Source organism: Columba livia, chromosome 3, assembly GCF_036013475.1.
Source record: "Columba livia isolate bColLiv1 breed racing homer chromosome 3, bColLiv1.pat.W.v2, whole genome shotgun sequence".
Classification (NCBI taxonomy): domain Eukaryota; kingdom Metazoa; phylum Chordata; class Aves; order Columbiformes; family Columbidae; genus Columba; species Columba livia.
In genome coordinates this window covers 69,354,177-69,377,551 of record NC_088604.1, presented here as the reverse complement: position 1 = coordinate 69,377,551, position 23,375 = coordinate 69,354,177, and the positions used below count along the sequence as shown (strand labels likewise).

General features: G+C 34.3%; 1 protein-coding gene across 3 annotated transcripts in view; it reads left to right on the top strand.

Annotated features, from left to right (window-relative positions):
- The window catches only part of ADGB (androglobin), a 101,758-nt gene that overhangs the window by 26,560 nt on the left and 51,823 nt on the right, over positions 1–23,375 (top strand). For 2 of the 3 annotated variants that reach the window (XM_065057505.1, XM_065057506.1), the window contains exons 6-14: positions 414–553; positions 1,779–1,865; positions 3,311–3,513; positions 5,157–5,273; positions 7,519–7,613; positions 10,087–10,261; positions 11,049–11,139; positions 13,885–14,029; positions 21,214–21,259. In XM_065057505.1, coding sequence (XP_064913577.1) covers positions 414–553; positions 1,779–1,865; positions 3,311–3,513; positions 5,157–5,273; positions 7,519–7,613; positions 10,087–10,261; positions 11,049–11,139; positions 13,885–14,029; positions 21,214–21,259 — 1,099 coding nt within the window. The remainder of the gene's footprint in view (positions 1–413; positions 554–1,778; positions 1,866–3,310; positions 3,514–5,156; positions 5,274–7,518; positions 7,614–10,086; positions 10,262–11,048; positions 11,140–13,884; positions 14,030–21,213; positions 21,260–23,375) is intronic. The other variant, XM_065057507.1, reaches the window with a different exon arrangement.

The following is a 23,375-nucleotide window of genomic DNA, read 5'->3' as shown; positions in this document are numbered from 1 at the left end:
GTATATTCCAGACTATGAGCTTAAAGTGGCATTTGCAAAACTGCTGGCTTAGTCAAGACTTTTTTTTAACCATCACTGTTTCTTAGGCATGTGTCATGGCAGCTGAAGAAACAGCAGTGAATGCATGCCTGTGGTGGACTACACATATGAGAGGAAATATGTTTGGAAATAGCTGCAGTGAGAGTAACCTTTGAAATAAATAAATCACATCAGTAATAAATCGCTATGAATACTATTTACATGCTTCTTGGATATTATATGAGAACTTCTTTTGAATCCAGCTGTAATGTAAACCAAATTATAGCAGAACTGAGTTCTTGGGAAAGTGTTAAGAGTTCTCTTCTATACATGTTCTGTTTCTAGCCCACAAACAGTGTTTTCTTTCTTCTTTCCTCCCACTCCCTCTATCACAGGGGTGCTGGAGAAAGATAATTGTGGATGACACTATGCCTTTCAATGAAGAGGATAATTTGTTACTTCCAGCAACAACTTGTCGAATTGAACTTTGGCCAATGTTGCTGTCCAAAGCTATCATTAAGCTGGCAAATACTAGGTATGTTTCGTCGGTTCGGTTTGTTTGTGAATTCACATGGAATTTGCAAAACATTGTTTTAACTACTATACTACTATACTACTATACTATACTTAACTACTATACTACTATAATACTTTTCTAAAAATTTTACAATGACAAATATATACTCTTCTGGAAGGTGAAATAGCAAATCAGTAAAGCAAAGTCCTCTGTAGGCACAGAATGTGCAGTGTTTCCTTTTTAGGTGTGTGTTTGTACACTTATGTACAAAAAACTTTTTTAAAGAAACTGGAGTACTCTCCCGGTTTGCTTCATCTGTTTATCACTATTCCTAAACAGAGAACATGTTTTTCTGACAAATGGAAATGTCCAAGAAGTTTTAATGAAGTTTTAATTGTGAGCCTTAACCAGTATTGAAAATAGAATATTGTAAGTTAGAAAGTAGGAGGTGGCCCATGGTGCAAATTATTGACAATTGTGGCTGCAGTTTCCTATGAGTTGAGCAATGAACAGCACGTGTTAAAATGACTAAGCTTCAGAAAATAATTAAAAACACTAACCTGGGTAGTCAAGCTTCCCTGTTCTCGTTGTGTCAAGTTATGTTTGTTGGAAGAGTGATCTAAAGTACTTATACACAGGCCAGGGGTTTGCCTAGAGCTGCTCATTGGGAAACTCTGCTTGAAGGAACATGTTTGAAATACTGTATTTCTCCAGGGTTTGTCATGGTCAAATGCTGGCATCTTGGTCCTCAGGATCTACAGGCAGAAATCTCTCTCACAGCATAGGAGACTGTATCAATTTGAACTAGTGAAGTATGGTACACTGGAAATACAGCCAGCTCATGCACAACCACGTGGGAGTTAGAGCAAGTACTCAGGAAATGGAAGTTCTAGATTCACATCCCTTTTCTAGTGTGAGGGATTTCAAACCCACATCTCCATCCCAGCAAAAAGAGGCTTTACTGTGTGCAATTATACGTACTATGCTTGGTAACAATGTTGATACTGTACCATTGCGCTAGAGGGAACACTAAAATAACAGGCCTCATGGAAAGGCATAAAAGCAAATTTGGCTATGTAGGCAAAGTAGTCACCAGCGGATAAGGAAGCTTCTAAAATTGCAAGCAACAACTTGTTTTTCAGCAGGGCATTCTGTTTGTGTATGGTCGTCCTCCTTAGACTACAGAGTTTACTGTAAGTTGGTTATATTATAATTCTGGATAATGTTCATTTTTGTCTTACAGTGTAAATGAAACTGGAAAAAGAGAGTTGGAGGAATTTACTGTTCTACATACACTGACTGGATGGATACCAGAAGTTATTCCTCTCCAGTAAGTTCTTCTATTAAACAATTTACATGTTAGTTGTTTACTATTTAATTCTCTAAGACATGATGAAAAATAAAGCTGAGCCCTAAAACTTCTTCGGCATCAGTTTTGGGAAGTGCACATTTCATATTTTTGGCACTTGAGAAATCTGCCTTCAAGGAATGCGATTTTATTGTGTTTTCTTCGTAGGTCATACAGTTGCTTGTAAGCTCTTTATCATGTTCAGGTGATGCCTATTCTTTACAAAATCAATTTATTTTAAATTAATATTAACCACTGTGGTAAATACAATGTTAGAGATATCTATGTTTCATCTAGTATACAGATACAAAATGTCTGAAAGTAATAATAATACCTTTATATCTGAACGTACTATAGAAAGTATATGTCATGAACTTGGAAGCAATCAACTTCAGCTACTATGCTGTTTTCACTTTTCAAATTGGATACTTCTATTTCCAGGCAAAACCAGTGTTGTGAACCTGTAATAACATTTTTTCTTGTTTCCTCTGTGCTTAAGTCCATTTTGTGGTTTTGAAGAACAGATATTCCATTTTTCCAGCTTGTCATTCTTTTTACTGAATGAATGGCTGGGATACAAGCTCTAAATATATAGACTCTTTTTTTTAAATCACAGTTTTTTACTTTTTGATAGATACATTCTAATGAATACATAGGTAACATAGTTTTGGTTTATATATAATTTATTTAGGCATAATTGTTTATTTATAATGGTATTTCAGTATTAAATAAGTTCCATCAAGGGCTATTTTAGCCCTTATTCCAGCATTTTTTATGTCCCAAGCTATGCTTGCAATTTAGGTTTTTGATAAATTTGTGTCTTACAGTAGTGCGTATGTAGCCCACAGACTTAGAAATTGAAGTAACCTAAATTTCCTTTATGTAGTTAGTTTTACATTTACAACAGCAAAAAATAGTATTTATGAATCTGGCACTTACTGCAAAAATATTACATTCTGAAGTAAGTAAATGTGAATACCAGGGGAACTTTGCAATAGTAGTGTAAGATGGTTTTAGCTCATTGCACAATCCATTTATTTATTTATTTATTTACTTACTTACTTACTTACTTACTTACTTACATACTTACTTAAAGTTTGCATGCAGTTACCTTGCAAGAAACTTTTTCATGGCCCCGAACTATTAACTCGGTTTTAGGTTGTTTCTGGAATCACTGAGTTTCTGTGGAGAACCGGTATGGCTGCAACTGTTATATCCAAAAGCTGTTGTGGCTGATGGAATCAGTAGAAGAGGCAGGAATTACCTGTTTTGTAACAGTTAGGGAAACATATTCTGGAAGGTTTTTAATGAATCAAGTTATTATATGATATAGTTGCAAAGTGGTCTACAAATTTCTCTGCTGCATTGTTTATCTATTTTTTCTTATTGCAAATACCGTTGACATATACATGTGTTTGTTTTTAAAGGCCTGGATACTTGGACAAAGTCTGGGGCTTTTTGAAAGACATTGTGCCAGAATTCAAGTTGCCAAAAGAGAAAACTTCAGAACTTGATATTCCTCAGTCAGATACAAAACGGAAAGACACCACAGTATCAGAGTTAAAACATGAAGTTTCATCTTTGAATAAGCAGTCAGATAAACCAGAGAAAGCTGATAAAATTGGCAAAGGTCTGTAATTTTAGGTAGCGTTATCTTTATAGGCCAAGCATGAATAAAGTTAACATAAGCTCTGGCTTAAAATTTAAATGTCTTTGTTGTGCCACATGCAACTCTGTGTGTTTGTTGTTGTTTCGCTGAACATATTGCAATGGTGTAAGTTCAAAAAAGTTTTGTTTTATCTATAGATCTCATTAGAAGCAGTACTAGTCTCTTGTTTTATGAAAACAGCTTCATTATAAGGCAGAGATTTGTTCAGCTCTGTGTCACAGCCATCTTTCTAAAGACTGGTTCCTTGCAGAGGGATAACAATCAGAGAGGTTACCGTTTCCACAAAGGCAACACTGCTCTGACCATCAATAAATTGTACATTTCATAATGGGTGTTACAAAGCATGATTACCTACAGAGGGTTCTGACAAGTGCATTCTAATGTCTATCTGTATTTTTATTTACAGCAACTTTTCTGTTTATGCTACTAGGTATGGGTATTAATTTTCTTCAAGAGCTGTTTCTTCTATTGCTGCTACTTCTATTTACATTTAAATGAAAACCTTAGTTTTAGAAACTTGTTTGTTCCAGTATCTCATTCTTTGCTGTTTATATTTGAGACTGAGTTTCCTCTGTTGCTGTTTTTAAGTTGAAGGCATAGATGCAATTTCACAACACATCTAATGTCTTTGGAAGGTAGAAATCATGTAGTAAAATTTCTATTTCTTCCTAGATTTAAAAGAAAAAATTGCCTGCCTTCCCCACTTTGAATCCCAAATATTTAGTCCAAATGTCAAAACTATTATGAAAATATTAGAAGAGACCCCACTGAAGGGGTGCTATCTGTTCTTAGGAATACTTGCTATCATTTTGTGACCTACCCACAAGCATAGTAGGTATTTCAGCTTGGAATGGACATGCACAGGGATGCAGCCACTGGGAACAAAACTGTCATAGACCCAACAGAGTGCTGCAGTTTATTCCCAGGAAACTTTGTAAATTTAATCCTGTATAAGATTTAGAAATACCATCAATAACTGAAGCAGGTAAGAATCAGGGAAGTGTTATGTTACAATACAGCTCTGTAATCTCCAACTTTGAAGCTACAATCTGTGTTCTGATGCTCTATTAATGTTTGGGATTTTTTTAAACTAGAAATGTATTTTCCTATAGTTTAAGTTTTAAGGCTCGAAAGAAGGTTCTGACTGTGGGAGACTTTTTTCTTCAATGTCCATTGGGAACCAATGCCTCATCTATGTTAGATTATTTTGGAAATTACTGGTGCATGGGAGTAGGGACATAAAGAAAATGTTTGACACGTTGCCCGGAATTCAGTAATTCTGAACATTTTAGTAGAGACGTGAGAGTTTTGCATTAACTGGAAGGTGGAATCGAAGCTTTCCTGGCCTACTTGCTCAGTAAATCTGCATTTACACCTTAAGAATTTTTTTTTGTTTTCAATGTTTTTAAACTGAATGATGCTAGTTCTTTATTAGATCTCGACTCTTCTGACCAGAATAATTAGTGGTTGATTTTTTTATTTTTTTATTTTTTTTTATTCATCTAAAGTGTCATTTAAGCGTTTACTGTGTAAATGAGTATAAGACATTATGATTGAAAGTTTGTGTCTGAAAAAGAATATTTAACCTATATTTTGGTTAATAGAAAAAGCAGAGCAGAAAGAAACTGGAAAGAAGAAAGGCAAAGAGGGAGAAAAAGAAAAAAACAAGTTAGCAGTTCAGGCTTCACAAATGGCAGAAACCCAACAGGCCTTAAGTGAAAGTAAGTCCTATTCTTTTGAAGATAAAAATACAAACAGGAGACACATATAAAGCAAAGGGCTTTGCTTTTATTTGTTCTTGAACTTAACTGGGTGGAAGTTAAATGTAATAATTTGTTTAAAAATGCAGTTATTTACAGGCTGCATTACAGACTGAAGTAATTATGATCTACTAAAATCTCATAACTTATATTAAGAACAGTGTTGCAGTAATTACTGTCTGATGTCAAAATGTAAAGCAATGATACATGGAATATTTTGATGTTGTTGGCCTAGGAGCACGAGCTTCCTCTCTAATTATTTATTTGTTCAATATCTACTTTATTCAGTAAATTGTGACTGGAAAAAGCAGGAATGCTTCTTTGCTGAAGGTCAGGGGGGCAGAGTGGCCAGATATATTAATTAGAATTCGCTTCATGATTTAATCGTTTAATAAATTGGTTTATTTTATTCCGGAAATAAATTTGATGACTTTATTTTTTGTGTTGATACATTTACGATAACTTAAAAATTAAGTAAATTCTTGCTTTATGCATTTAAATTTAATTATCAGTTTTAACCAGTTTCCCTTATCAACAGACTACGCTTGGTGGCAAATAATTTGCATACATCCTCCTCATTTTTTGTACAGTGAAAAATGATCAAATAATTTATTATTTTTAAAAGGTACTGGCATAATGTAAAAATCTACTATTTTAATAGTAGTATTAAACTGAACATGGTGTGTCGGGTTAATCATCTGCATGCTCTAATAAGTTGCTCATCATTGTTTATTGTCTGCCCTGCAGACATTTTATTTCACAACCCATCTGGACTGAGTATGACAGCTTTACATTCCACCTGGTATTTGATTAAATACTTTTATTTGAGAAATACTTCTCACATGCAATGAGATTGGTGTGCCTAATGACATGTTCTCTTCTGTAACGGGTAGTACATCATAGCTACTACTGCTGCATTTGTAACAGATCAGAAGTGTCAGTAGGGACTAAGATCAAATCTAGATTATAACCTTGCTTTTGAATAAGTTGAAACCCACAGCTAACACAAGAGCTGTGAATGAATACAGGAATCACAAGCATATAGTAAGAAATATTAAGAATCTGCTGGAAAGTGATTGAGTAATCAAATTTCTATAAGAATATTTTAAGATGCAGAGATATCTGGCTGCTTTAAGAAAGAATATGGCATACCTTTTAAATAGATGGATTTAAAGTCTGATGAAATATATTGCCCTGTTACTTGCCTATCTTTCCTTTTCCTTGTCTGTTTTCTTTCCCTTTTTTGTTTGTATGCAGACAGCATTGTTTTATTCCATTTCGCAGAAAATACCTACTCTTAGAGCGACTTCCAACTGAATACTTACTAAACACAGGAAACAATTATCCTATATTTCAGGTGGAGCTGAAGGCAACAAAGACAAAACATTCTAATGAAAAACAGGTGTCACAACCTGCGTACTGAAATCCTATCTTCACATGATGTATTAGATGACTAACGAAACATAGACATAAATAGATAGCCTTCTTTTTGAGCTGCCAAACCACAGACCTATATTTCTAGTTTTATAATTTTTAGACTCTTAAGTTCCCTTCAGCATGAGTGAATTGGCTGTCAAGCAGACAGCCTTGGTTCCTCTTCATAATTCAGGAATTAAAACAGCTTCTTTCACAGGTACAGGTATGAGATGATTGTATGATTGCCGAGTGCAACAGATTTCTAGGGGTAACAAAGTGAACGTGCCTCTGCCTTTATGCCTTGCCTATGGCAGAATAAGAGGAAAACAAGCTTCCATAAGGCATGTGGTTAAGAGCTACGGCATCACCCCCTCACACTTTCTGAAGCAGGCATCATTACCTGCATTCCTCCGTCTCCTTGGCAGAAGAGAAGTAACCTTGGTTTACAAGTGCACTGTTTCTCAAACTACTTATCTCAATCTTTTTATCCATTGGTAGGAGTGGCCGGAGCTCTGGCTTTTGATCCTTTTGCTGGCAAGATCAAATTTTGTTTTCACCAGTAAGATGCCTTTAGCTAGCACTGAACAATCAGCATGTTGTGTTTTTTCCATCCATGGCATCTCTTCTGAGTATTTTACAATGATTTCTTGTTTTGAATGAAAGAACAGAGTCAGACAAAGGAAAGGATAATATAAATAAGGCAGAGAAAGCAGAATAATTTAAGGTGAGGTACAACAATGTTTATTTACCGTTTACACTGTTCTAAAGCATATTAATGTTTTCTCTGTAGAGTCTTCTGTGCCAGCTCAGCCAGAAATGGTTGTGTATGCTGGCTGTATACCACTACATTTGTTTGAAGAGGATATTTTTTCATTAGGACAGATGGTAAGATTCTATGCTCTCGGGGCAATAAAGTATTATGTATTTTATTATCAGGATGATTCATTTTGTAATAACTGAGTTTAAAAAAAATAAAATTAGCATAGTGAAACAGTCATCAGGTAATGACTATCAGTTAAATTTATATTTCGGTATTTCTGTATTCTAATCATGCATTTTCCTGCCATATCCCTGCTCATTTTTTCAATTTTACTCCACTTTCTTCGGGATCCCAGGAGCTGAATTCTTCTGGGAGGGGATAGATGTGGAGTAGAAAATGCATCATGATGAGATACTTCTGAATGGAAAATGGAAAGACTAATTATTTTGAGGGCTATTTGAAAAACATGAATTACTTTTTTTTTTTTAATTATTTTTCAGATTGCATTTAATGACTTTTCTGATATACATTTTCCTACGTGTTTTTCTATAAGAAATAGCATGTTCATATCCATTTCTATCATTAGTGATGTAACTGGTGAAGTAGCTGGAGAGAGCATAGCACTTCATACAGCTGAAGTAAAAACAACACTTAAATTTCTACTCAGTCACTCACGCTCTACAGAAAGCTATTTATAATGCCAGAGCAGGCTTTCCTGAGTGGATTATTAATTAGATTTACTTTTTTATACATTTAAATAATATTTTTCATAATTAGCAGATTAAAATGTAAGCTGCCTTCTCATGAAACTGATAGGCGTCATAAAATAAATAATAAATAAATAATAAATTTCCATTTCTGTAATTTTCCATTTTTTTTAAATGGTGCTATATATTTTATGCTGTTTTGAAAACTGTTTTTTTCTCTGTGATTTTATTTTCTTGTATATTCATATAAGGTCTCAGCCATACTGTCTATTTGCTAATAATAAGTAATACTATTCATCAAAAAGCAAACTGGAAACAATGACATAGAGTTATATCTTTCCTGCCACCTAAGGCCTTGAGTCTCAAACTTGGCTTTAGCCTGTTAGGGTACAAAGATTACTGAAAAAGGGGCATTGCAGGCCAAATAGAATTAGGCAGATGAAATCTATATGTCTAAACCAGTATTTTAATAAAGAATGACAGAAAAATGGAAATTGCCAAACATCAAATATAGAAGTGTAGTGGATTTCTTGTGGGCTTCAGTTTAAAAAGCCCATTTTCAAGGTTTCTTTGGGAACTGAGAAGTACTGCAAAAATAGAAAAAGTTTGGAAGAGTGAATTCATTGTTTGGATTATTAATTGCTCCCTAAATTTGGAGGAAATTTTGTCACTGACTGCAGTTGCGTCAGAATTTCTCTCCAGAAATTTTGCTGTGCTTTCTAGTGTATATGTTGTAAGACTGATGTGGCGTCCATTTATTTGTCTTAAGTTTTCTTAAATAAAATGGAAAAAAAAATCAATAGTTGAGCCATTCAAGTGTATTTCCTACTCAGCACCTGACGAGTTCTCCTTTATGACACCTGTTTGTCTTAAAAATGCTCTATAATCTCAGAGGTTTTAACTTGCATTTTTTTTAAGTTGTTTGAATATGGGTGTACCCAGTTACCACTCCTGTAATATATCTTTATAAATTCAGAGATCAAACGAGGCTGATATATTGCTTATGTGCCTTAATGTATTTAATTTGATCCTCTCCCTTTAAATAACCACAACTACATTCTTCTCTGCAGATTGTAGTTACAGAAACTCAGGAACATTTGACAGTGAGCAACAGCAATCAGTGATTTGCTGCTTAACATGTTAAAGAAATTTTACAGATTAATTATTTAGCAAGTGAAAGAACGTGTATTTTTAAAATAAAAAGGATGTACAAATCTTGTAACAGAACTTTCAGTGGTGAAAAGTGTTAAGTACTAGACCATTATTATTTTAATGGGAAGAGCACCACTCAATGTCCATATCTAAAATTGCTCTGAAGTGTAGGCTTTGGTATGGGGGTCATCTGTGGTGCCTTTAATGTGTTTTCAAATTAGCCACCAGATAAAAAGCTTAACTTTAATGATATGTTGGTTCAAAGTGATATTATATTGTAGAGATTTCACAAGTTGTCTAAAAGACCAGTTGCTTTTAGAATTCTGCCACTTTAGAAATTCAGCAAGAAGTAAGGACATTTTCCTCAGAAAAAGTATTATTAAATATGTTAATTTAAAACAAAACTTTGTCATTATTGTTTTCTTATGTCTTCATTCTGCTTCCCTTATATGTTTTCTGTAGCACGTGAAATTATATGGTTATATAAATAAGTTAAAAGAAGTGAATATTATGAAAAGTAAAACATATGTAAACACTTCTAAGTATTCAATTATACTTTTTCTGCTGAATATCAAATCATAGTTAGAACGTTTTGGACAGTCTTGTCAGGTGAATGATTTTTTTGTTTCATTTGTTACCCATGCCATTATATGCTTTTCTGTGCATGCTTTTGTTTTTTGAGAGATATGCAGTGAAATGAGAGCTGACCCCAGCCAGATTATCTTTCCGTGTTTCATAGGCTGATTCTTCAGAGAAGCTGAGGCAATATGGGTTTTCCCACTTATATAGCCATCCTGTCCTGATTACCAGGACTAGATCCTGTCCTTTGGTAGCACCGCCACAGCCACCACCAGTTCCTCGTTGGAAGCTTTTCCGTCAGAAAAAGGAAACTGTTGTGACATCTGAACCTCAAGGTTTGTCTACTCAAACCTCAAAAACAAATTTGTAATTATATTTTAATTATTATAAACATTTTCAGAGCCCTACTCATCATAACTTAACTTAATCTCAATAGAACTTCCTTAGGGATTACTCTTCCTCTTTTTTTCTTTTCTTTTTTTTCCTATTTTGCATTAATTCCCCTTAGCCCTGTTATTTCTTAAATGCTTTGGGAGTGCCTTAATTTATCTCTAAAAAAGCACTCTACTGGAGAAAATGAAGAGGGAGTGTTATCAAAGCGACACAGAAGCTCTCTGATGCTGAGCCATGAAAGCGTCTGAACACTTTTTAAACCTTTAAAGTATGTGACTAGTCCTGGTGCAACAGCTCATAGTTCTAGGGGTAATCTTGTTCTAGGCCTTGTCTATATTGCATAATGGAATTAAATGCATGATATGAGATAGCTTGAATATGAAAGTGTTACAGGAATGCTAGCAAAATACCCTGGGATCAGAAACAGGAAATTTCCAAAGGTAGAATGTGACGCTGTAGCTGTTCTGAGCTACCTTGGATAACCTTATACATAGGTTAAGCACACTTTTAATACCTTGCAGGCTAAGGATCAGAGTGTTAAGCACTTATTTTTTCAAGATATGTCACCTAAAGCCACTTGTGGTTGTTTTCTTCCATTCAAGTGTATGCCATGATACTTGGAAAATATAATTATTTAGGAATGATGAATCCCCTATGGAAATCATTTGTCAAAATTATAGTATTAAATATTTCTCATGAATATATATTTAACAAGTTGCTTTTTTCCAGAGCCTGTGGTAAAGAAACCTGAAGAATATGTTGAGATTGCTAGCCTATTTATGAATTACAAATCTAATCTTATCACAATACCCACAGACATGTAAGTATTCAATGTAGTTTCTGCCTTAACATTCTATTGTTCGTCCTTTTCACTGTGAAAGTGCAAAGGCTTATGTTTACTTGTGTCATGGGGAAAAATTGCTTAGTTCATGTAGTTTAAAGCACATCAGAGCACTCTACTACTTTATTGATGTCACGTAATTGGCAATCAGTACATTTAAGATCAATATCAGCAATATAGCAGATAAACCTCTCTACTAGACACTTACAAAATATTAATGAACACCTACAAACTTCTGAACACCTTCCTGTAATTAATCCCAGGAATTTCTAACCATGAGAGACATACAGATGCAGTTATACCCATCCTGGCATTTTGGGTTACACACACATCTTCTCCTTTGGGAGTGCAGGTTCTTCTACTTGCACACACCTCCTATTACAGATGCAAGTTGGGATGCTCTAAGCTTTATATTTTGCTCCCTGCAACCTGTTCATCTACACGCTGGTGAGAAAGCCCTTGGGAAGTAGGCATGCACACACCTGAGGGGTGGGTCCCTATTTGTCACACCCTGTGTGCACAGTCCCTTCAGCGGGTGGACACTTCTCAGAGCATCTAACATCAAAGGGCAGGGAGCTCTGCAAAGCAAAAACACTTGGCCAGTTTCTCTACTTGGTGGGCCCAAAGAGGCAGAATATTTATGAGTTCACTAGAAATACTCTTTGATATCATTCAAATTTTTCTTCAACTACTGGTCTTTTTCAATTCTTGCGCATAATAAGGAAGTCGTTGACAGGCCAGTCAGTACTTTCATGGGCATCACATATCTGGCATGGAACAATTAATGTTAATATTTATGAATAAAACAGGCTGTTTTTTGTTGGTTATAGTTGCTACAAGAAGCCTGAGAGTGTAGGTGAAGCAGCTCATGTTCAAAACACAACTTATTTATATAAATGCCTTGTGTTAAAGAATGTTTGGAAGTCCTATAAACCCTTAAAAACTGAGGTCTTTAAACAGGGTGTCATAGAGAAGTTTCAAAAGTTGATGTATACACCACTTCTAATCAGTATTCCATATTCAGCATAACACTTGCTCACTGGCAAGAAAAGAAGGCTTAACACTAAGTGTATCAGAACCCTTTTTTTTTTTTTTTTCTGTGGCATAATACATTACTGTCAGGCTTCAGTTTATGATATGAACATTCAGTAGGCAACTCTGAGAATTAGTAATCTCCTTTCTTTTATTCTGACTGAACTTCTGACAGAGGAAGCATTGAATGTATCACATATCAAGTAAGCACCAAAAGGTTTATGTTATTTTGGAAGATATTTATTTTTTGAACCTTGACTCCAACAACATTTTGTAAATTGTTGGAGGTGTGTTTATGTTTTTAAGATGTGTACGTCTTTTATTAAGTGCAGTTCTAAGTGAACTGAATAAATTACGTACTTGACAGGTTCTTCATTTTGATCACCATGATTGGATGGGTTGATTATAAACCAGTTACTTTTGGTGTGGTTTTTTTTTTTTTTTTTTTTTAATAGCTACCTTTATCCATTAAAGAAATGACCTTAGAATATTCTGGGAAGATAACTGTTTGGTTGAAACAGTTGCATTTTAGTGATTAAAAATACATTAAGTTACTTATTGTTTGTTTCCAAGTAGTAGGAGTAGAAATACAGAAAAATGCTCTAAGCAATATCCATTAATAGGTTATTAAAAGAATGAGAGAATAACAATTAGGATGTTGCAGTATTTGCTTGTTAACATATTTTACATTTCTTTTTCATATTTAATAGATTGCTTCATAGTCAATTTATCCCATTTTGTCAAGGACAGTTTACTAATGTGCTGTTTCCATAACAATCAAGTAATTTAATCTCTTGTGATTTAATTAACAGGTGGTAACCAAAAATATATAACAAATATTAGCATTTCCTTGAAGTAATAGAGCTGCTAAAATAAGATGAGGGACTTAGATACACAATTGGGACAGAAACTGTTTTTAATCTCTTGCTCTTATTCTAATAAAATCTTTTTAAACATTCAAAGAGAAGATAATTGTGACTGTGTTACTGCTAAAGATCTTAATATTTCATTATCTCAGTCCTTAAGAAGGGGGTTAGATAACGCATGCTTAGATTTTTCTCTGTTCTTTATTGCTGCAATAACACAATTAGGTATTTATGGCAAGTGTGTGATACCGTATTCATCTTGTTCTCCCAGTTCGTTTAACAAGCAAAGAGTTATTTATATTTCAGTCAGTTTTTACTTCTGCTTCTACTGATGTCAGTGATAAAGTTTTCTCTTACTACAGGCAGAACAGGCCTGACACAGGTTTCCTTGGTTATTGTGTGTTTTAGCTGTCTAGTAGCTATGGAGACCCATTTTATGGGAAAAGGCAAAAAAACACTTTTCTTTGCCCTGCCTCTACTTAAGTAGTGCACATTATGAGTGTTTTTCTTGTCTAGGAGCCATAGAAATTTATTCACTTCTGTTTTTATTACCTAGTTGTCCTCAGTAGACTTGGGATTTGTATTTTTGAGCGTCAGTTAAGAGGGCAAAAGTTCATATCTTCTGAGCATAGATTTGTGTGTAGTGCCAAGCCAATAATGATAAGGAGTAGATGTGTGTATAAATCTTGTGCTGCCCTATTAAGATGTCAAAATAAAGGAGACACAAATTATTTTGATAAAATTCTGTTAAGAATAGTAGTTATGAAGATTGTAATTTGAAAGTGAATGTACAGATTAAAGTCTTTGAAATTTCTTTGTTATTTAGCCACTTTCCACAGTCTACCATCAAAAAAGGATTTCATTCTGTATCCTGTCTCCCTTCTGTTACTGAAAGTGATGAAAATGTAAGTGACAATAATGTGGATATGAATCAAAATGGAATACACTCAAATGAAGAAGATTCTTCTCAGGTAACAATTTTCCTGTTTGTTTGTTTGTTTGTTTGTTTTTTTAACTTGATATTCCAAAGGCTAGTGAAAGGCAAAAAAGAAAATACTTAATACATAAACATAGGTTTTCCTTAATGCGTAAATATAGGTTTTAAAAGAGTTTTCAGTAAGCTTCCCTCCCCCCACCCCAGTACGTAAGTAATTTTCCTGCTCTTTGCACTTTATAGTTACATTGATGTGTACCAGGTAGGAAATCTTTCCTAATGCTTTTAATTTTAATCTTATTTTTATTTTATTTTTTATTCCTGAGATTTTAAAAGTGCTATTGCTAACACTATGGTTTTTTTTTTTTCTCTTTAAAATCAATTTGATGGGAGGGTCTTAAGAAAATACTCAAGGATCTTTATAAATAAACGTTTACTTCATGTTACGATTAGTGTATTTCATCTACAGTGAAGGATGTACCAAGGAATGTGGCTACTTGAAAATGTAAATTTTATAAACTTGTGCCTTAAAAATGGTATCCTCATTTTGTTCTTAATTGAAAGAGTTCAGGCTAGATCTAGGAAAAGAGTTAAGGTTTCATTGCTGAGTTTGCCTGCTCTTAAATTACAGCAGCTTTGCTTTCGAAGGTAATCCTCAGCCATGAATTAAAGGCTCAAGCTTCATGAGCAGAATATTTTATATAGGGAAATAATTTGCAACACAGAGAAATAAAGACTTAAATATTCGAACAAACAAACAGAACTCCACTGAAGTTATTTTATTTACTCAACACCTACAAAAGAACCCAACTTGGCAGTGCCAATATCTCTCCAGTTTTGTCCTTATTGCATCAGACACTGCTCATAAGAGCATGTGATAGCAATCTCTATCTCACTTTAAGAAAACTGAGGCATAAAGCAGTCTAGGCAATATGCAAATGCTTTCAATGAAGTTACACTCAAAATCTGGATCCAGCTCAATAAACCACTTATACTTTGCGGAAGATGTAGTCTCCACTTGTACATGTTTACTACAGTTCTCCTTTCTACATTTATTTTCTATTCCAAGAAAAAAGTGAGTACTTCTTCTGTATCTGTTACATTCAATATGAATATAATATAGAAAATAATTTAAAAGAACCTATAAAATGTATTCACAGATAGTGCTGCATAAAGGAAGAACAAAGTCCTTATCCACACTATCCTGTAGCAAGTGTGACCCAATTGTTTTAAAATTTCTACTGTTCTTTTCTGGGACAAACTGATAAATAAACTTGAGGATAACATTTGTGGCATTTGGCTGATGTATAGTGACTGCCTGTGGGTTACAAAAGCTGTTTGAAGACATAATGTTAAGGATAGTATCAGTTATCTTCCTGAACAAAGAAGGCATAATTTAGTTTGGTAAATTTTGAAATAAAGGGAAAATCATTTTCTATGTAATTTTTGGAGAGCCTATTTATATGTTTCCTCTTCAGAGTATACTGTAATACTATTTTTATATTTCAGATCTGAAAAGCCATTGTTATAAACTGCTCTATATTTATCGTATGTATAGAAAAACTATGTGTGTGGGTATAGTTATTGGGTATTTATTAGTTTAAAATAAGGTAATTCTGTAGTGAAGAAAAATTCTTTGCAATAGAATATATATTTAGCTATTCTGTGTTTTGTGTATTAAATCTTTCAATCAACAAAATTATGTGGATACCTCTGGGAGATTAATTATGGGAGAGCTTTCTTTCCATAGTTTTAAAACTTGGAACAACAACACACATTTATGTGTATTTTCTTTTTTACAATTCAATTAGTGACTAAGAAAAACTCAAACAAACAAAACAAAAACAAGCAGTAAAAGAGAAACTTTGCTATCCCAAACTCTCTAAGTTATGGTTCATTTGTAGAATTTTGTATTGTAGTATATTTAGCGTGAATAACATTGTCTCCATTTTAACCTGTGTGATTTCTGTTCAGGAGGTCACTGCTTTAAAACCTTTGATACAGATTCAGTAAATCTTTGGGATGCAGCAGTGTTATGCTTCAAGTTGACTGAAATTCAGTCAGCTGCTGTGCCAGGTCCTCAGCAAGTTTTAACTGGCATATCTCAATTCACTACAGTGTAAACTGCATGAAGATACATCACTGAATATCTGATTCACTGTTCCTGAGGTCTGTTGTCACAGAAACAGTGACTGGTCATGAATGAAAGATAAAATTTTAGGAGCTGGATGTAGCTTCTTTGAAGAATATCAAGTTGAAAGATAGCATTATCCCTGTGTCTGCCAAGTACTCATGCCAAATAACAGAAATGCTTTATTACTGATTTTTTCAAATTTTTTAAATCCTGAATTTCCCATTCACTCTGATTTCACAGTTCTGAAAGCTTTGCTGATTTACATTAGGAAAAAAAAAAATAATAATATCTATTTTTGGTAGTTAAATGGATCTTGATACATACTGTTCTTAAGAAAATACAGTTCATTAATTTTTTATTTTAAAACTCCATAAAATAGGGCCCAGTTCTTTAATGAAGAGGCTCTCTTTTATTCTTCTTCAATAGGAAGGTAAATTTATACATGTAAGATGCATTGAAATGTAAATGAAAGGAGATTTTTGGCTTATTGCATTTGGCTGGGAAAAATTATTTGTGGAATAATGGCTTACTGAACTAGAAAGCTTTCAGAATTTGATTTTTCCTTTCATTTTTAGCCCATATCCACTTTTGTGGTCAGGAAAAAGGCAAAAAAAAAATTCATCATATGTAAGCTGCACAGTGTCTTGCAGTTTTCTGGAATAGTAATTCTGGCAAACTCTTTTGGGAAAAAGAGTATCCTGAAGAATTGTTTCCTTGTCGCTCTGTCATTCAAATCCTACTTGAATGTTCTTCATTGTGATGAATTATTTAATACATAACTCCAATTCCATTGAGAATAAAGCCTTTTACCTTTTATTTGGGGAAATGTTGAACAAAGCAAGGAAAATCTAATCCAAATATGTTTACCATCAGAATTGCAATAGTTACTGGATTGACCTGATCTTAAGCAGAACGCTCAGATTTTTCTTTGTGGCTTTTTCAGTGTCAAACACCCCAGCAATGGTACTTTGCAGAGCAGAAGGGTTAAAATTGTCACTCTCAGTGACATAGACACAATACACCTGTTCTTTAATTTTCATTCTTACCTCATTTCTCTTACTTGGCTGCCATCCCTTTATATATGCAAGCTCAGTCTTACCACCTGCTTCACAACCTGTATCAGTCTACTTAGTCTGCATACTCTGTTGTGTGCTTTTTTCATATTCCCCATAAATGTTCCAGTTTGTTGTGTGATAACAAGCTTTTTCTTCTCATTCTAATCCTTATTATGACATATCTCATAAGTCCAGTGAATTAATATTGAGTCAACAGGAAGGCTAGGTAGAAAAAACAAAACCATATTTTCTTTACAGATTTTATAGTTTTCAAAATTGCTTCAACCTGCACAAAATGAAAATTTCCTACTTATTTTTTCAGAAAAAAAAAAAAGTATACATGAGCTATGATCAGAAGTGTGACTCGAGTCTCAGTTGAGACATTTGTGCTGTGGAGAATCTTTGATAGGCCTGGAAGTATCTACTTGCTTATACAGAATGGGCCAGCTCCAACATTAGAGACTGAATAAAACAGAAGATGAGTTGGTAATCCAGTATTTTTAAGCCATTCCAATACCTCAGTCTGTGCACAACTTTGAAGCTGTTTGTTTTGTACCACTGCCTTTTTTCAAAAGCCACCTCTGTTACCTTCTCCCACATCACAGCTAAAACTAGAGCTGAAGTAACTCTCAGGTCAACAACAAACCTAGAAATTTAATACAGGGGTGGATCTTAGGAAATAATTTGGTTGTCTTTGTAATTTTGGAGTTAGACTTAAAATGGATTTTTAATCTTAAAAATGATATATTTGAAGGTTTATTCCTTCACCAGAGAATTTATCCAGAGAGTTTAATTTTGGAAGAAGACTGTTTTTTTTTACAGAAAAACTGGTGTGAAAAGTTTTGCCAGACATAATTTCTACAACAGAAAAGGACACTGGTTTTATAAAAACATCAGGTTTTAAAACATATTATGTAGTGGACTTTAATAAAATAATGATATTTTTAATGTTAGGAGCCTGTACAATACAAATGGATCCTTGAAAGTAACAAGGTAGCTATACATTAGTGAATTACCATTATTTAACAATTATGTGTTAACAATTAAAAAATATAATAGGTGATAAATTAGATTTTTCAGTTAACCAGCAAATTTTCCTCACATTTTGCATTCGGATTTCCCACTCATTGCAGGAAGAACAAGTATGAATCTGTGTGCATCCTTCCGTGTTTCACAGTTTGATCCAAGTCTTTTTAAAATTTCTTTCCTTGTCAGATACTGTGGCAGCAGAGCCGACCTTTCAGACAATGTGTGTTCATTAAGGAGGAAAAATGCTTTTAATTTCTCTTTCCGTGCTAATATCTTAGTTGCTGAAGCTGAGGCAATAGCGTGACAGGAGAATTTCATTGACTCTCGCAATTACCCCAAAATCAGTGAGGTTTAGGGAGATGGATACATCCCATACTACTAGGGAAGCAGGCAACTTTTGGCTATGTTATGTTTGTGCTCCAAAAACTGAGTAATTGAAGCTACAGGAGACTCTACACAGCTGTGGTTAGATTGCTTTCACAGTTCAAACAGGCTTATGTAACATTACTAAGCATCCAGATTTTCCAGGGTACGTTTCTCCTCCTATACTGGAAATAATATTGAAGTAGTTTTTGAGGATTTTCTGTATCTCTCAAGGTCTTCCTGGTGCCAGCTCATAATACCAACACAGTAGCTGTATAATAAGCTGCCACATGTTCATACTAGAGGCATGGATCATGTGTAGTGTCCATGAACAGTAAGTCTGGCAGAAAGTGCTGGGGTTGTGGTGCACACATTGCAGCCTCTAAGGCTTCTGCAGTATGTCTGATACTTTATATACTTTGGACATGCCCAGTATTTCTGTTGAGAAACTTGATAAATTGTACAGTTGGCATGTACCTCTTTGATGAATCCAGTGACTCCTATGAAAAATTTGGCGATATTGGAATCTTCCAAGTTGTAGATTCCCATGCAGAAATATGACAGTTCAGTGCATGCGTACTTCTGAAGTCACAGTTTAAATGAGAGAGATGGTCCAGGTTTACTAGAGATTTTTCAGAGCCAAATATTGAATCATGAATGTCAATGTCACGCGACAAATTACACCCTTTTGTTTTGCATAGATATATGTACAGATGTCTGGAAACAGGAACAGTACTTCAGTACATGGGCAATTGCAGAGTCCTGTTGCGTCCTTTTCAGCTCATTTGCTCTAGAAAAGCAATAAATTAAACAAAAAAGGCAAATTGTTCAACCAACTGTTAACAATTTCAGCAATGTATGTATTTTTCTCTTAATTGCTGTTTATATTAGATCTGTCCCCAGCTTTGATTCATGAACCTTCTTCAAAAATCCCACAACAGATTTGGAATAGAATTTAGGATTTGTGCCATGCAAAAATTAGACTTTCAAATTCTCTCAATAAGCAATACTGCAGTTAAGTAAAAAGTATTAAATTATTTGGTACTTCCTACTTCAGGGCAGAGGCTCTTAAATCTGTAGTTTTTTTTTCTCTCAACTCTTTCTTTTAGTTATTTTGGAAAAGATCAGGAAAATCTGGAATTTGGAAACAGGTGAGACTCCTGGGCCTCTTTGGGGCCTGTGGAAGTGCTGTAAAATGCTGCAGGAAGACTTTCACTGCAACTAGCAATTAAAGCAGAAAACCATAAGGCTTTCCTTTGAGGAAACAGTCACAGATCCCTTCATATTGTGTATGCAGGGTGGTCTGTAATAGGTTTGAAGCAGAGCTGGAGTTATACACAATGACCTTGTACAATCTTTAGGTACTGCTGTGACCTGCCACACAGTCTGACTTACTCAAACTCTCTAAATTATGTCAGTTTGCCCCTCAAAAAGTGTTTCTAGATTGTACTGAGAAAGTGTAAAAGCAGATCCAATTCAGTATAGCTCCTACAACTCCTCTTTGAGACACAGGACAGAAAATCACTGTGTTTGTCCAGATGCTGGCCAGCTCAATGCTATCAGTTTCAGCATTAGTGCCTTTGACACATGTATAGCTGGGTATATTTGAGGAGATTGAGTGGGAGGAAGGATGAGAAATTTCATTAAAGGGAGACCTGGAATGAGAAGAAGCTTGCAAAATTGTTGGCAGTAGCCTTTTTAGGCTTTAATAGTTATCTTTGCAAAGGCCAAACTAGTCCAGTTAACCCATTAACGGTACCACGTTCAAATAGAAAATAAGCTGGGAACTGTCAAAACTCTTTCTCCTGCTTTCCTTCCCTCAGAAGAAAAGAAAAAAAACGTGGAAGCGAGCCTTGTGCAGAGATATGTCATATTGCAGTTAAGAGGGCAGTCAGAAGGAAGGATGACTGGGCACACATTTTTAACAGTATCAAAGATATTAATCTCTCAAAGAATAGGACCCTGTCTTTGCAAATTTAATGAGTAGACTTTCTGAAAGGCTGTCTAACTAAATTTCAACTTTAAACACAAGTGGATATTGCATTCATGTTAGTTCAGCAGCTTTAGCTTGGAAATGGGATTGACCAGGATAAGTTGCTTGCCAAAAACATTAGAAAAGAGCAGGCTACTTTTTATTTATGCAGCTGATAGAAAACAAAAGATGCTGTAGCAATCAGGCACTCTGTTGCCAATGACAGTTGTATACAGTCACACAGCAAGAAATGTTTGTTGGAAAAGGAGCCCTCCATATATTTTCCAAGAATGGAAACAGAATGGGAGAGAAAAGAGTTGGTTCTAGAATAAGAATAATTAGTTCTTAGAATAGCATTTTATTTTATTGTCAAATAGAAGCAATATCAAAGAACATTTTGTTAATAGCAGAAGAGTAGCCAGGTGGAACAGCTTTTTTTCCCAGAAGCCGGATCACATGTACTTCTCTGGAAAAACATCAGTCTTTCTATTGGTAATGTATATGTAGGTACTATGCTGATTTTTTTTTTCTTTTAGACATACTACAGTGATAACTTACTAGTTTCTTTCTCCATCTCAGGAAGAACTGTCCCAAACCCAGATATTTTCTTTAGCAAAATAATATAAGATTATAATAACTATTGCTGGGTTTTGTTTTTCACCATATAGGAGACCACCCTCTTTCAGCAGCAAAATGCAGAGAGACCCAGTAAAGGTAAGTGTGTTTGAAGTTTATATGCAGGCTTCTGCCATTCCCATGTTGTTTGGCCTCAGTGTATATATATCAACAGTGTTATTTATAGGCATTGGTTTTACAGGAAAAGATTTCAACAAACTGGTAGTAGCATGATTAATTACATAGAGTAGAATCTTCACATTGGTATTAAAAAAAATCTCTAATTTACAATAGTATTTTGAAAAAAAAATAACATTTCTCATAAGTTATTCTCCAGTAAAATATACTGAGCTTTGTACACAGAGCTCTTTTTCTAATCACTCTGAATTATACTTTTTTCTCTGAAATAAAATACAAGAAAAAAGGACAACTTCCATTTTAATAAATGTTACTTTTTTAGTGTGTTTGAGATTAGTATTTTAAGAGTATTCAGCCTGAGTAATTTTTTTCAAAATTAGCACTTCTTTGTTTAAGTGAATGTTTTAAGGATTTGATCAGAAGTTAGTAAGAGCCTTCTATTTAAAACAAGCGACCAGATTTGCTTGGTGCACAATGAACCTCTTCTAAAACTAACTGCTAGAAAACACCTTCCCTTTTACCAGAGTTCTGAAAGTGAATCTCAGAGCAGAAGAGCATGTGAAACATATGAATAGGATTCATGTTTTATTCATTCCATTATTCATCCATGTGACACTCAACTTGGGTTTAGTTTTCAGTTCTTCAGTCCATGTAGAAGCCTGTGCAACGTGCCTTTGCTTTTTTAGCATTTCTGAAGATAGATTCTCATTTGCAGAAAAGGCATAGAATGCCATTTTTTAAAACTTTGTTTGTTTTATTTTGTTTGTTCTCTGAAAAATATCTATGAACCCCTCTTCCAGTAATTGAGAAATATAATAAATATTCTCTCAGTTAAAGCATGTGCACGACTTCCTAACTTCTACAGTAATTAAACCCAGTAATTTTACCCAAGATGTTTAGATATTTTCACAGCTTTTAACACTATTTTCATTCTGGAAAAAAGTGCAACTTATCAGTCATCTCTAGTAACCCCAAATAGTGTAATACAAGATAAGGTCATAAATAGAGGAGGGAAAAACAAACAATCAAACAAACAAAAACAACCAAAACCCTGGATCATACTATAAGTGTAATGAAGAGTGAGAATACAGTTAGGATTTTTAAATGTCTTGAAGCAAGTGTAAATCATACTTCTCCAAAACCTATGCTAATAAATCAAAACCAAATTTGTTAAACATATGTTCAGAACAGGCAAAGAATATAATTTTGAGGTTGTACGTTTAAGAACTGAGAACGATTTCAAGTACTCTAGTGCTTGAAAGTCTTTTCTTATGAAATCTTATTTTCGTCAATATCATCCCAGTAAAAAAAAAAAATAAAAATAACCACACTAGAGGAATTCCACTGTATCTAAATGCTACAAGTTAATCAGCTGGAAATATATCCTCTCACAGCTCAATGCCAAAGCCCAATAGAAACAGAGTAGTTTGCAGATTACTCTAAACCTGCCATGAATATACTGGGATCTTGGAGTATTTTTGTAGCTCTCACTATTAACTAATTCTCAATAGCCAGATTTCCATTTTTTCTGCTTAATCAGAAGTCTGCTCAAGAAATTCCCATTGAAGAAAAGCTCCCATAGCACAACCAAGGAAAAGGAAAAAGTGGAAGTGTTTCCATCCTCTGGCCTATAATACTAATAATTCGCATTACTACTGTAACTTAATCCTTTGTGTTCGGGTTCTCTTCACAATCTCCAGGCTATCTCAACCCATATGTTGTCGTTTCTCTATGCAAGATCCATTTATTCCAACTTTACATGGGAAATACTACTAATCATTACAGGATTCAAGACTGGGGCTCTACGCTCCTATTAGGTGTTACAGATATGATTGCTTCTCTTTAAATAACACAATTCTTTTTAGCATCTTAATTATTTGAAGACTAGTTTAGTTAATAATTATTTTTAAAATGAAAAAATTCATAGGGAAAGGAGGCTTAGTAATGTATCTAGGTTTAATGTTTTGCATTGTGTCATGCACTGTAGGTTATGAAGGTTACTTCCTATTGCTGTTACTTCTAAAAGATTCATTATTAGTCTTTCAACTCCAGAGAATATCTGAGTGCATGAATCACG